Source organism: Myxocyprinus asiaticus, chromosome 23 (genome assembly GCF_019703515.2).
Source record: "Myxocyprinus asiaticus isolate MX2 ecotype Aquarium Trade chromosome 23, UBuf_Myxa_2, whole genome shotgun sequence".
Lineage (NCBI taxonomy): Eukaryota > Metazoa > Chordata > Actinopteri > Cypriniformes > Catostomidae > Myxocyprinus > Myxocyprinus asiaticus.
The window spans coordinates 17,874,355-17,890,152 of record NC_059366.1 but is presented as its reverse complement, the minus strand read 5'-3'; the positions used below and the strand labels follow the sequence as shown (position 1 = coordinate 17,890,152).

The following is a 15,798-nucleotide window of genomic DNA, read 5'->3' as shown; positions in this document are numbered from 1 at the left end:
ATATTTTTTTTTTTTGAAAAAGTGAGTATTTTAACATTCAAAAATTGCCCCAGTTCACTTCCATTGTAAGTGCCTCACTGTCAACCATATTTTTTATTTTATTTTCTTTTATTATTGTAATCAATATCATGCCACAAATGTTGATAGAACTTAACTTGTATAGAACCCGGAACATTCCTTTAAGTCACTGTGCTTTGTTTCAGCGCTTATTATAGAATGTGCCTTATTCACAAAAATTAGCACTATTTGGTTATCAAAATTAGATGTAAATGAAGATTTTTTTTAAAGCTCAAGTGTGTAATTGCTGCACCAGTAGCAACACCAAACGGAATTGCAAAATAAACATTGTTTTTAAACACCTTTCACCAAAACCCCACCTGTCGACAGCTGACCGAACTAACAGGTAGTCGCACCCGAAACTCACACCATAGGTTGAGTCAATGATGCCATTGTCGGGCAGTTGGGCCACTCAAACAAACAGAACAATATTTTATAGCGCAACAGAGACAGTGTTTCATCTTTTGAGGAAATCAAAAAAGTTACACACTTCAGCTTTAAGAGACATGTTTGTTTAAATTTTCAATCGTTATGGCAGCAGAAATTCTCCAAATGCGTTTCACGAAATACCTGAGTTTATTCCAGGCGCTAAAACAATGCATACAGTGCGTGGAAACAAAAATCCATCAGCAACCGCAATTCATTTTAAGTGAATTCCTTTCTGAGCGAGAAATACCCAAGCGGGGGTATCCAATAATCAACTGAACTTCACTGCTCAAATTCCTCTTCCGCTCAAATAAAGCCTCTTTAGCTCTGATGTCAGACTGGGGTTAGGAGTTAACATCAGTTTGGTGGTTTTCATTTAGTTAAATTTAATTGTGACTATATTGTGGGAATATTAGGAGTAAAGGGACCCGGGTGGTGACAAGAAGCTCAGGTCTCTCTTACATATGTTGTGTGTGTGTTTGAGTGTGTTTCCAGGACTGATGGTTGTGTCAAGATGGTGTAGACTCATCCAGACAGCAGTGCTGTTTAATTTGACCCACAGAGACAGGAAGCAAAAACAACTGACCCCAAGACTAGTCATTAAAAAGCTGTTTCTCTCTCTCAGTGGAAAGTGTTGGAAAAGGTCTGACTGGAAATGTTTCACCATTAAAGGATCCCATCAACATTGTACAGAAAGTCTCCTAAGAGCTCTAGAGAATGTAACCAATCAGTTTATATTGACATGGGCACATAATTTGTACAAGAACAAGAAGATGCAGTACCAGGTTGATGCCATAAGCACTTTTGAACAAGAGATAATCACTGAATTTGCCAAAATTTGCCAGGTTATTGACATCAATTTTTGAAAGATACTCAAGAGTTTTGTTTAAGGTACTAAATTATTAAGTAAACTAGATATCAACCAAATAACTGTATGTTATGCATAATATATTATACATTTATTATGCATATTTTCTGGGTTATGTCTGTGAAATAATCTGTAATTTACTGCTTGGATAGAAATTCTGATCACAAAGTCTATTGCTGTGCAAATATTTGATTATTATTATTTTGAGTTATTATTTACATTTTTTTATTCCCCCACTGTGGTCTGTTATTGTACTATAAACTATTTCTCATAAACCTGCCTCTTAACGACATGTAAAAACCTTGACTGGGCACTTTTCATGTCAGTCAGACAGTCCTGTCTAAGCTGCAAACATTAAACTGTGAACGGCGAAAGTATTCGAACATCGATAAATTACACATTTTACCTATTTCTACACAAAAATTTTTGTTTCTTTACTCAGGCACTTTATGCAACTTAATAAAGTAATTCACTGCTGCTGTGGCATATAGACAAAAGGTACATTTGTCAGTGGATTAGAGATTCAGCATTTCATTAGAGACATACAAAAAAGCATGTAGAATTTAAAACACTAGTGCTCCCACGGAGAACGCCAACTGAAATTGAGTCATCTCTCTGGAAGACGTAACAGTCTTCATGCACTCTCTAGTCAATTGAGATGTTGAATTTGTTGCAAGAAGCTTGCACACTCTTACACATGCCATTTTCACAAAGCTTCAGTGTGTATGTGTGCTTAAGGTGTGACTAACCCACAGTGCCGCAGATTAGCATTCTAACAATGTGACTTCGGCTACCATATGTGAGCATGACAAAAGCCATGCCTCCCCCCTGTCAATCAACGGCTCTAAATCGCCACGGCAACACCCTCTCAGAACCTCACCCTCCTGATGACTCAATAGAGAGGTGACCTCTGACCTTAGAACCCTGCCAGTCAGGACAGAACGTTTCTAGGGTGTGTGTGTCTGTAAGAGTGTTTGAGTGTTATTGCATTAATGTGTGTGTGGTCATTTGAAGGGGAAAACTGTGGGAAAGTCAACTGTCTAAACAAAGTCATGGATAGTTTTGAACAATGAGAGTACAGCATGTGACTCATTTACTCGCATTTAAAACTCATTCGGTAATCTTATCGCATTTAGTCTGCAATTAACAAGTTCTGACCGTCTGCCAGAGAAGTAGACAAACTTATGACTGGCTCCAGTGCCAACTGAAACATAATCACAGCATTATTGTTCCCCTTGCCATGCAGAAAAGAGTTTTAAGATGGAATACACTGATATCCCAGGGAATCATTTAAACTACTTAAGTTTAATTTTCCATGACTCTCTGCACTTTACCCCAAAATGATATTTGTGCTATCATTAATTCTCAGATACACAGGTTCAGAACAACATGATGGTAAATGATGGAAGAAGTTTCATTCACTTTAACGCATTGTTGAGTGTGTTATCAACACTTCAGGCCTGACATTTGCACAAAAACACGCAGATAAATATAAGAGCTATGACTTTTAGCCTTGGTCCTAATAGAGATAGAAGACATACAATTTGAGCTGTCAAGTCTATGTGTATGTGTGTGTTAAATAAAGTTATTATGATGCTGTCAGGCATCTCTATGCCAGCAGTGATTGTTTTGATTCAGAGTGAAGGTCTGATATAAAGGATGACCCTGGGTCAGTGCGGACCCCTGGTGTGTGTATATGTGTGCGTTTTTAAGGTCAGGGTGGTCACTATGGCCATGAAGTGGTGGAGAGGTCAATGTTTTGTTTCTAAATGTCTCTCTTAGGGGATGCTGGTTATATTCTATGCTAACAGGTCAATGCAAAGCAAGAGTGTGTTAAAGAATCTGAATGTGCATGAATGTGCTTGTGTCTCTGTGTGTGTAGAGGGACCCAGAGGAAAATTGTATGAAGAGTTTGCTCTTTCATAGCTTAGTACACTTGGTGGAGTTTCTTTTAAGAGTCAATTTTGTTTCAGATGTTACTCCTAAAATGCTCAGGAGGAATAATAATATAAGCAAATGAGACAATTGTTGACTTGAAGTATCATTAAAGAACTATACAATTAATGTGGATGACATTGCTCAGATAATTTGTCCATGGAAGTATCTGATAAGAAATGTTTTAGATCATATCGAAATCCCTGACTTTTGATTGCAAACTTTGGTATCTTGTTTGTGACAAATCTAGAGGAGACACCTGTGAGATTTCTGGGGTCACAGGTTCATATAGCACTGGAGCACATTAAGGTGAACCGATTTGGAGTGCTGCCCATAATGGAGGGGCTCAAAAGCAGGGCTGGGCTTGAGCTCTGAGACCCCCCCCCCCCCCATCTATTGGTATAGGCGTTATAAAGGTGGAGGTATACCAGAAGAATCGTCACCGGTGTGAGGGAGGCGGCTGCTTATATATCCTTCGAAAATGACTGACAGGCCCTGATGAACAAGCTCCTCCCAAACTTACGTTTAGAACTTAATTTATCAGAAGAAAATTCTGAGAAGCTGGAAACTTGGAATAAGGGAAGCTGGAAAGGCATAAGGGGCCGTTCAGAACGAACATGTCCTTGCACTAAAAACGGTAGACACAGCGCAACGAATAGAACAGAACGCAGGTGTTTCGAGATGCTTTATTAAAAGTTGAAGTTCTTTTAAAATGACACGGCAGAAGTCATCAGATAAATGACAAAACAAAAAATAAAAAAAATCAGTTGCCCCCCCCCCCCCCCCCCCCCCCAATACATACACACACTTAAACACATAAATAACAACAAGACCACATGCAACTTTCTGTTCATCTGCTCAACAGGTGAAAGTATTCTCTAGAGTCAACAGGTAAATAAGATCCAGAGAGAGAGATCACTTGAAGGAGAAGATGTTGATTGTGCACATTGTTAATAACTGCAGACTCTTATTATTTGTAATCCTAAACACACACTCACACACTCTAATAATAAACACTGTTTGGAAGCATATATTCTTTATCAATATTCCTATTGTCTTACTTTAATTCCGCCCATTCTCTGCTCTCCCTTGAATTCTTTCCCATTTTTCAGCCAGTGGATGGTGGGCGTTGGGTTGCCAGCAGCAGGACAGCGGAACTTCACTGTATTGGCAGCAGGAACAGCCAATAGCTTCTTCTCCATCCGGTCATGGCGGGTCCAGTATGGAGCTTCTGTTTAAAAGAAAGATGAAGATAGGAATAGAATTAGATGTTGCTAAAAAAAAAAAAAAAAAAAAGAAAGAAAGAAGAAAAAAGCCATATTAAAACATTTCTGAATGTCAGTGTCATTGCTTTAGATACTACAGATCAAATCAAGTGGCATCTGTAAACAAATGACGCTAAACATTTTCTCAGAATTTACTGTGCTTTTGTTAGCTATTTTTAATTTTTTTGTATTTTGTATTTTTTTTTAACCATCGGCTTCCAAAGTCATTTCAGTGGATGGATCTAGTGCAATGACATTCCTACATTTTTAAGTGTGACTTAAGTGTCCAAATACTTTTTGTGGCCACTGTAAATATATGTTGACGTGTGCCGCTATTTTTCAGGGGGTAGGGTGTTACCTCTCCGGGAGTCTTCGTGTGGGTGAATGTTTATGGAAAGACTTTTCTTGAGCACTCTGTGGCAGCATCAGTCTGGCTGCCTAATTCCCAGACTGAATTAAAATTTGTTTGGAAAAGCAAACACACACACACAAGGCATGTTTATGCTCTTAGAGACAGAACTCTGAAAGACGCCCAGTGTTAAATCCTTTACAGAGCTATGAACACACAATGCAGATTCATAATTATAATTAACTATCATAATAACAGACAAGTTTTCCTTTTTCTAATTTTTCCACAAGATCAATTTATAATACTGACTGTCATGCGGCCAGGTCTTTGTTTAGGCTTCCTGGTAGTTAACGCCAAATATCAGAGCATAAATACTTACAGTAACATCCTTCAGGTACAATAATACAACTAAAAACAAAGTTATTATTTCCATTTTCAGACTGGTCTGGTCTTGTACTTTATAAATGTGTGTGTGTCTTTAAGAGATTGAGTAAACATGCTTTCATCCCTCATCAAACAATTAACTCCAGATCAGATCAACCTGTGAACTTGGCGATTAAATCCACAGATGCCACATTTCTCTCCAGACGTACATGCAAGCTCAAAAATACACATTTGCGAGCACACACACACACACACACACACACACACACACACACACATACACACACACACATGCACGCACACACAACAAACCCATTAACTAAATAGAGAAAGTGAAAAGAAAAGTGTGGCATACTGAATACTGTAACTGACTTGGGAAAACTGCAGTAATTTCCTGGTCTAAATTTAACTGAAAATGCAACTCTCTCTTTTTCTCTTTGCCCACTGTATAGATGGTATCAGTTGTGAGTTTGAGAGGTGATTGGCAGGCTGGCATTTCCTTTGGCATTTCTGACACAGAGCACTGGCACACTAATGACTGCATGCACAAAATATTAACTTAGCCATTTAAATGGGCATACTGCCCTACAAAGGCAAAATGCAAACTACGGCAACAATAAAACTGAGAAAAATGGCATCCAAGTTTTTGGATTGTCCAGCCAAATGGGGATAATAAACTAGACCCTTTTTACACCTGTTTTTAAGATAGTTTTGGGCGATCTGATCACAAGTGGACAGGCGAGACACACCTGGTGTTAATATGCATCTCTTGACCACTTGTGTTCAGATTTTGAGGGGAGTGTGTCTGATTTCATGATGACATATTTTACATCAATCACTTTGTTACTGCATGATAATATAGCACAAAAAAGTAAAATAAGGGTAACACTTTATTTTACAGCATCCGTGTTACACATATTACTTGTTACTATAATAAATTACTATAGTAATAATTATTCTAAAAATCTTCATTTGTGTTCAGCAGAAGAAAGAAAGCCACACACATCTGGGATGGCATGACGTTGAGTAAATGATGGGATCATTTTCATTTTTGGGTGAACTATCCCTTTAAGGCTAATTATAATCACTATAGACTAGTCCCCTAGCCACTGGAGGTTGCGTCAGGAAGGGCATCCGGTGTAAAAACCTGTGCCAAGTCAAATATGCGAATCACGGATGGTCTGCTGTGGCGATCCCTAACAGGAGCAGCCGAAAGAAGAAGAAGATAATCACTATAGACTAACCCCTGAAAGAAAACTCTTTTAGAAGTTTAAACACCAGTATTTATTATGCTGTATGAATTGATTTTCTAATTGAGAACACCACACTCTCAGAAAAAAGGTACCGTTAAAGGTACAAAGCCGCCACTGGGATGGTACCTTTGTTTTGGGTACAAATGTATACATAAAGTGTCATGAAACCCCCCTAATTCAGCACCAGTTGTTCACACCTCAGACTGAAAAAAGACTCTTGAAATGGGCGGGAAAATATGTTAAAATATGGCCGGGTATTGTGGGTGGGATGAGGGAGGTTGGGAGGGGATTCAAGACCTACTGTACTTTCAAAAACACAGAGATGGCTGAGACAAAAAGGTACTTTTTTGTTTGTTTTTGTTGTTGTTGTTCCCAGAGGAAGGTTTAAAGGTATACCATTTAAAGGTACATAACAGGTCCTTAGGGTACAATTATGTCCCAAAACGTAGTTATATATTTTAACCCCAGTGACGGCCCTTGTACTGTACCTTGAATAGTACCTTTTTTCTGTGAGTGCACAAAGGGAGGTTTTGTCAGATTTAGCTCACTTTTAGGGACAATTTTGTTCCCAAACTATGGTTAAGTAGATACACAAATGCACACACAAACAAAATACTTCCAGTTTGCAATAGATTCTCAGATAGCATGCTGTTGGACGGTACAGCATGTCCAGTCAAACCATCAGGGCATCTCAACATGGGTCTGTACCCAGCAGTGGTCCTGGCCAATACATATGTATGTGTGGTTTGACATTGCTTACACTTTCTGTGCAGTTCAATACAGACAATCTGAGCTTTGAAGTGGGGACCACAAATCTACAGTGACCCAACTGTTTTCATTTACTTTTATTCTACAGCCAAAACAAGCCATCAAAGTAAAAAGCAACTCCACACAGCTGATATTACACACAGCTTGCTTCAGTCAGCCAAACTGCGAGCAGTAACCAGCGCAGCATCATTAAGATATTACAGAATGATGTCATTGGATTGTCACACACACAACCTCAGCTCTTCTCAAATGTTCCAAAGAGGCCAGACCTCACAGCTCTCAGCTTGCATGTACTGAATTCTCTCTCTTCTTTCTCTTACTGTGTGTGTGTCTCTCTCTCTCTCTTTCTTAATTAGAGCTGGATTACTGGTCATTAAACTCTAAAGGGGTTTTTGGTTTTTGTTTAATCCCTCGTTTCATGCCCTCCCCCAACCTCACCACAACAGACAGTTTAGTAGTTTGCAATGTAATGTAATCCTGCCATGAGGATAGTGTAAAAGTGTTTGGCTCGCTGTCCCTGGAGGAGCGCTTGAGACTTGATCCAAGCTCAAATACCCCCCCGGACTTGTTGAGTTATTAATGAATATATGGGAGGAGTTGGGGTGGTGGAAGGATGCTGCAGGAATCGTCGCAGCATGGATTTAAGCATCTGTTTATATAAGCTTACTCTGGCGATGTGATTGGTCAGATTAAATGAACATGCTCCACCCAAACTTTGTTATGAAACTCCATTTCAGTAGTTCGCAAGTTAATGTAATCCTGCCATGAGGATAGTGTAAACGTTTTTGGCTCCCTGTCCCTGGAGGGGGGCTGGAGGATCGAGACTTGACCCGAGTTCGAATACCCCCCAAAAGAAGACCGGGTAGCGAGTTGCTAGTGTCAGAGCCCGGTGAAACATGGACATCAATGTGTTTGGGTAGGAATATTGAAATGCTGAACGACAGTTGCTACGATGCCTCTTCCCCCCCCCCCCAAAAGTCACACCTCAGCCTGCTCTATGCCATGTCACAGCCACACCTCAGTCTGATCCCTGCCATGTCACAGCCATGCCTGAGTCTGCTATAGGTCATGTCACAGCAATGCCTGAGCACTTCACAATAACGCCTCAGTCTGCTTCACGCCATGTCACAGCCACGACTCAATCTATTCCATGCCAAGTCACAGACATGCCCGAGGCTGCTCCATGCCATGTCACAGCCAAGCTTCAGTCTGCTCCATGCAATGTCTCAGGCTCACCTCTGGTAAACGAGCCAACACCCAAGCCTGCCATGGTCAACGAGTCAATGCCCACGTTTGCCACGGCCAATGAACCAGCGTTGCAAACCTCGTCCGTTCCAGAGCCATCTCTCACCGGGCTATTTGAGTTGGAATTGGTTCCTGCCCTTGTGCCCACCCTGAGTTCTCCTGATCAGCTGGTTCCCCCCAAGCCACCGGCTCAATCATCGCCCTCTGAGATATCCAAGACACGGAGAACTTTCGAACCTCCGACTCCGCCTAGACCCTCTAAGCCCTGGACTCCACCTTGGCCTGTCGATCCCTCGACATCACCTCGGCTCCATGTACCCTCGGCTCCACCGTGGTCCTTCAGCCTGTCGGCATTACTGGGGTCCCTCGTCCCTCCAGCTCCTCCTTGGTCTGTTGGTCACCTGGCTCCACCTTGGCTCTCCAATCCTCTGGCTACGCCTCGGTCTTCCAATCCCCCAGCTCCGCCTTGCTCCTCTGAACCTCCGGCGCCACCTTGGTCCTCCCTGCCTCCGGCTCCACCCTGGCCCTTTGAGTCTTCGGCTACATTCTGGGTATCCAGTTCTCCATGGTTTCGCCCCTCGAGCCTCTCACGGCTCCACCTTCCATGGCTCTGCCCCTCGAGCCTCTCATGGCTCCACCCCCCCACAGGCTCCGCCCTGGTCTCATGCTCCATGGCATGTTTTCACCAGACCACGCCCCACACCTTGTTTCAACATGTTTCCATGTCCTGTCACATAACCACATCAAGTCGCCACACCCCCCCCCCCCCGCCAACCCCAGCTCCCTCTTGAACTCTGTGTTTTTGTTTTGGGGCATCAGGAGCCGTCCCCTAGAGGGGGAGATATGTCAGGGTTGTAGGTGTTGTTGTTCATGTCTTTTACTTTGATAAATTTGTTCCATGCCATGTTTGTTCCTGTTTCCTTGTCATGTGACCTTGTCATGTGTTTCCCATGTTCTTGTGTCTTGTCCCCATTGGTTTATTGTTTCACTGGGTTGTTAGCAGTCTCGTTATCTTGTTTAGAGTCCTAAGTGTTCATTGGTTTTCATTGTCATGTGTTCTAAGTCCAAGTATTTAACCCTCATGTTTACCATTGTCCATTGTCGAGTATTGTTTGTGTAATGTTGGTTCCATGGTCAAGTCAAGTCAAGTCATGTTTATGTTTTGTTTCATAGTCAAGCCAAGTCATGTCAAGTTTAGTCAAGTCTAGTTCATGTTTTGTGTTCACATTTGGACTCATGTTTTGGAATACACCTTGTTAATAAACTGCACTTGGTATCATCGCACTTCATCATCGCCTCCTCGTTTACCTGTTGCCAGCCTCGTTACATGTGGTGAATAAATACGACTTATTTATATTGATATATATCCGGTGAATCATCCGGCGGCAATTTCAACCCGTTACTTTAAGCTTGAGTGGAGCGCAAGACTATGACAGATTGTTGAAACACTTTAAAGTAATACAGCAATTAGGTTCTATGGTCAAAGCTTGTTAAGAGTTTGTAATCCACTGATTCGGGCAAAAGTAGAGAAGACTGTAAAATTTAAATGATGGATTGATTTCACCTGCGTGAAATGTTTGTCCTGGGCGGGAGAAGAGAAAGTCATGTTATAGTCTAGTGATGAATAGAAGTTTGTAGAAGCATTTGCTTCATGGTTTTCGGAGCTGCGTGGCGAGGTGAGCTCGAATGCTGCGAGGAGGCGAGACACTTTTGCGGAATGATTCATGAACGAGTTGTGATGCGGAGCACTACCCACCGCTTGCAGAGCCGAATTTGGCTCGGGTCTGTTCGGACAGGAGTTGTATATAGCCATAGTGAGCTGTAGCATGGTCAGAGCAGATGATCTGCACTGATTTGGAAAGATGTTTGTAATTAGAGTAGTGTATTTTGAAAGGAAGTTCGCTTGTTGCATGATTGCCCCTGTGTTCTAAATGGAGTAAATCACACTCTGAAGGGCACTTTGAAGGGAGAACTGTCATGATAGTCATGTTGGAAGATAACTTCAAACGGAATTTCTGATAATAAAGGCTTAAAAGTGAGTTCCGAATTATTTTTTGAGCCCCCCCACTTCTTAACCCTCCAAATATCTCACGGTTGATGGTAAAGTCTTCGAAGGGAATAGGGCATGGGAATGATCACTGAATGGAACACCCTAAACGAGCTGCACGGTTAGGTAATCAGGCTGACAGGAATCACCTGTGCGAGAGAAACAGACTGAAACACTGGAGTATGTTGGAATAATGTTTGAATTAAATAGTTAATTATAGAGAATTGGCTAATTATAGACCGATTTCAAATCGAAAATTCTAGAAAAGGTAGTGTCATCCCAACTAAGTTCATTTCTACAGAGAAATGGTATATATGAACAATTTCAGTCAAGATTTAGGCCCCATCACAGTACAGAGACTGCACTTATCAGAGTTACAAATGACTTGCTCTTATCATCTGATCACGGCTGCATTTCTCTTCTAGTGCTTTCAGATCTTAGTGCTGCCTTCGACGCGATAGATCACAACATTCTCTTGAATAGGCTGGAGAATTATGTTGGCATTAGTGGACTTGCATTAGCATGGTTTAGGTCTATTTATCAGACTGCTACCACTTTGTATGTGCAACCGAAGAATTGTCAAATCAAACAAAAGTTAAGTATGGAGTGCCACAGGGATCAGTTTTAGGGCCTCTAAATATATGCTTATATATGCTTCCCTTGGGAGATATTATCAGGAATCGTGGAATAAGTTTCCACTGTTATGCTGACGATACCCAACTTTATATTTCTTCTAAACCAAATGAAATTTCACAATTCTCCAAATTAGCAGAGTGTATAAATGAAATCAAAGATTGGATGAACAGAAATTTCCTTCTACTCAATTCCGACAAAACAGAGGTACTAATTATTGGACCAAATACCTCTAAAAATAAGCCGCTAAAATATAATTTGACTCTTGATGGATGTACTGTTAAGTCGTCTTCTACAGCAAAGAAATTAGGTGTTATATTTGATACCAATCTGTCCTTTGAAAATCTAATTTCCAGTGTTTGTAGAACAGCATTCTTCCACCTCAGAAATATTGCTAAGTTATGACACATGCTCTCTGTTGATGATGCCGAAAAACTAATTCATGCGTTCATGACCTCAAGACTAGATTATTGTAATGTATTACTGGGAGGATGTACTGCAAGTTCAATGCAGCTGCCAGAGTGCTGACTAGAACCAAGAAATGTGATCATATTATCCCCATTCTATCATCATTACATTGGCTACCTGTTAAATTTCATATACATTTTTTAATTCTGTTAACTACATACAAAACTTTGAATGGTCTAGCTCCACAGTTCTTAAGTGACCTTCTGTCACGCTATATTCCATCACGTTCATTACAAGCACAACATTCTGGCCTGTTAATAGTTCCTAGAATATCAAAATCCACAAAAGGAGGTAGATCCTTTACCTGTTTGGCTCCTAAACTATGGAATAGTCTCCCTAACACTGTTCGGGAAGCAGACACACTCACTCAGTTTAAGTCTAGAAATAGACTAATCTATTTAGCCAGGCATACATCTAATTTATCCATCAACTCACAAATAGGCATTTATATCCCGAGGTTATCAGAGCCGGCCACATCCAGTCCATTCCTGCTTGGTGTCAGACTCCACTGCTACGTGTTGCTGAGTGATGACGACAAACTACAGCTGGTGCTAGCCAGACATCACTTCGGTCTTTTACGATGGACTTCAGAGGATAAACTGATGCCAACTCCAACTGTAAGACATCGGATACTTCATATGCTACTGCCTGATACTTGGACTTAGGATGGACCCCACCGAACCTCACCAAAATGACCTGCCGGTTGAACTGCGATGCAACTAATTGATCTCTGCCTGCATCACCTTTGCCAGTTGATGGACTACACTCTTTAAATGGAATACATATTCTGTCAGTTAATTGCCAACAAAAGCCTTCATCAGCCAACTAACAAAGGACCATGTATCTATGTGAAATTCTGCAGTTAATCCAGGATGGACTTCAAAGACATTAGTCATTAATCTTACAGTTCATACAAAATCTTGTATGAACTGGCCCTTTTACACTTACTTATTTTACTAATTTTAAACCATGACTTGCCCTGCACACAAAGAACTAATATTGGCATTATATTCATGCTGTTTAGCCAGAGGGGATCTGGCCCCCCCAGTGAGCAAGGTCATTTTTCTCCATTAACCAACATCTTATGGAGTTTTTTGTTCCTTGCCACAGTCGCCTTCGGCTTGCTCACTGGGGTTCTAAATACAATTATTATTTAATTATTTAATTATTTATTTTTATACACAATTTACATATTTAATGATTTATTTGTATACACAATTTACAGTCATATTTAATCAAATTACACAATGATTACTCTAAGACTTTATCGATATTACAGTTTCGTTGTCTGTTAAATCATGATTTTCTGTAAAGCTGCTTTGAAATGATGTGTGTTGTGAAAAGCGCTATACAAATAAAAATGACTTGTTAATCTTTTGATTCCCTTGCGTTAAATTAAAGCTGTAATAGAGCTCAAGTGGCATGAAGCCGGAGCAGCGCCCATTCGCGGAGTCAGCCTCATGCTACAGAGACCGCTCCGGATGGAAAATTAGGACGAGAGGACCTGTGTACAGCCATAGGGGGCTGTAGGACAGGTATACAGTGAAGCAGTGGAGGCAGCCTTCTGCTTCGGTGAGAAAAGATGAGGATAAAAGAAAGACAGTGCAAAAACAATGGTTAAATTGGCAGCCAGTGTTGCCACGAAATATGAATAGAGGCTGCTGCAGCAGCTTGGTGAATAACGTAACGATTGCGATGGAAAAGCTTATCTGATGATGGCAAATGATTTTCACAGAGTAGTGTGTCATCCAAAACTGTTGCATGGATTTGTCGTGGTAAGTGGGTGGAGCCAAATGCTGGAGGAATCGTCACAGCATGGATGTAAGCATGTGTTTATTTATGCTTACTGTGGTGATGTGATTGGTCGGATTAAATAAACATGATCCTCCTGAACTTTGTTATAAAACTCCATATGTGATAGCCTTCTTTCTTTCTTTCTGTAGATATATGCATTTAGTTGAAACTGTGTAATTTTCTCAGTTATTTAGGCACATTTCACATGATGCTGTTAGACTTTAAATTGTTTCTCATCTTCTCCTTCTCTCTCAGGAGAATTTGTGTTTTAGCATCAAGTGTAAGAATATAGCTGATGAAATGAAATGCAACCTATAGCCCCAGCTAAGAGAGACAGCAATGTAATGCATTTATTGCACAACAGAGACATTTAAAGAAAATCTCAAATCAAAAAAGGAATGAAATGAGAAATGAGAGGCTGAAACACACCATTTCCATTACCTGCATCGTCCGAATCTTCATCATAGTCCTCATCATCACCAGAGGACAAGGAATCTATAAGAGACAGTGACACAGAGAGAGAGAGAGAGACAGAGAGAGTTTGTATTACCACAAAGCACAGTGGACTTTCTCTATGAACAATGAACCTATTCATATGATCTGCAGAATGAGGAAAATAAACTGATAACAAATCAAAACCAATTACTTCACACACACACTACTCAAATGCTCACATACACAGCGGTTAATGGATGGCAGATGTTTCAGTAAGTGAAACGTCCAGGAGATTTCTGACAACAGCTGTAATTTTAGACACAATCACACACATGCCCTAAAACACACTCTCGCACGCATGCACGCACGCACGCACGCACGCACGCACACAAACACACACGGTATATAAACACACACACTCCTGTATCCTGCTTCTAAATGAACTCATTCAGAGGAGGAAAAAAAGCACTATGACCCTGAAAAGAGATTATTCTGTCTTCAACTCTTCCTCTGTGAGCATTAACACAGGTAAAACTGTAGGGTACACACTCCTAAAATACCAGCAGAGCATGAAATCCAACACTAGGCCTATTTAGTGCTATAGATATGCTGTTACTGGTACACTGAAGCTTTCTGTTTGTATGTGTGTGGGCTTTTCAGAATGTTAGTTGCACAAGACTGTTTTCTGTTATATTTTCATCTTTTTGTGTGGCTTAACTGTCTTCTTTGGGTGCTGTGTTTGTATCTTATAAAATGTTTTGGAGTTTTGAGGGGTGTGTTGTTGTTCTGTGGTGTTACATGTTGTTAAAGGAATGGTACACAAACATTTTTTAATTCTTAAGACTATTCGCACCAGGTTTGACATCAATGATGAGACACACGAGAACCAATGATTTTTGATGTCATTGATGTCGAAGCCAGCACAATGAGTTTTACGTCAGAAAATTTGAATATACTGAACGCAAATGAGATTTCAGAGCTAAGGTGGAGGGAAAGATTTTTAATGAACAACAATTTAAATTTCTGTCTGTTCTTCACATAATTACAAACTATTAAGAATTCAGAAGATAGCACACGAGTCGTATGGATTGCTTTTATGACACCTTTATGGTGCTTTTTTTTTTGTTTTTTTTTTGGAGCTTGATAGCCCAAGTCACCATTTACTCTCATTCTATGGAAAATAACAGCATAAACACTCTACAAATAACTCCTTTTGTGTTCCACTGAAGAAATTCAGTGATTAAAGTTCTCTTTCTTGTGTTGTATGTTGCTGCCTGTCAGTGAGTCTGGGAGCTGTGTTCTGTGTTAAAGTGTGCAGAACAGGATATTGCTGTCTTGTGGACCCTTTATCATCATGCAGTAATTGGTCCAGATTGTGTGCCCATTTCAGTTTTTTTTTTTCTCCAGACACAGGAGGGAAGGAAAGCTGATTTGCTCTGACCTAACACCAAACACATGTGCATAAAAAAAACTCTCCCTTAGGTCTTCCTTCTCCCATCTGCTTTAAATGATGAGGTGATTCCAGATAAGTATGTTCTAATTAGTTGTCAATAAGCAGCTCAGCTTGTGTCCCTAAATTTACAGGTCCTAAGATCACTCCATACTACTGTTTAAATACACTTTACAAACACAACCACACACCCGTTTCATGAAAACAAAAGTCTGAATTTTGTCATGCAAAGTTTCTATTTGCTCTTTAATACTTTAATGATATTTTTTTGTTACAGCATGAACATTTGTGTGGTGTGGTTATGTTCAGAATAGCATGCTTCCAACCAAACTACTCTTACTATTGCTGCAGTATACAGTATTGTACAGTTTTGAAATTTGTATCTGTATGCATAAAAACCTACTACATTTATCAAAATCAG

At 40.4% G+C, this 15,798-nt stretch overlaps 1 protein-coding gene across 7 annotated transcripts in view; it reads right to left on the bottom strand.

The window, feature by feature from the left end:
- The window catches only part of LOC127414110 (fibroblast growth factor receptor 3-like), a 111,405-nt gene that overhangs the window by 19,365 nt on the left and 76,242 nt on the right, over window positions 1-15,798 (bottom strand). For 5 of the 7 annotated variants that reach the window (XM_051651869.1, XM_051651866.1, XM_051651865.1 and 2 more), the window contains 2 exons: window positions 13,922-13,987; window positions 4,348-4,517 (listed from right to left, as the gene is read on the bottom strand). In XM_051651869.1, the coding sequence (XP_051507829.1) occupies window positions 4,348-4,517; window positions 13,922-13,987 (236 nt within the window). The remainder of the gene's footprint in view (window positions 1-4,347; window positions 4,518-13,921; window positions 13,988-15,798) is intronic. The other 2 variants (XM_051651868.1, XM_051651872.1) reach the window with 1 other exon arrangement.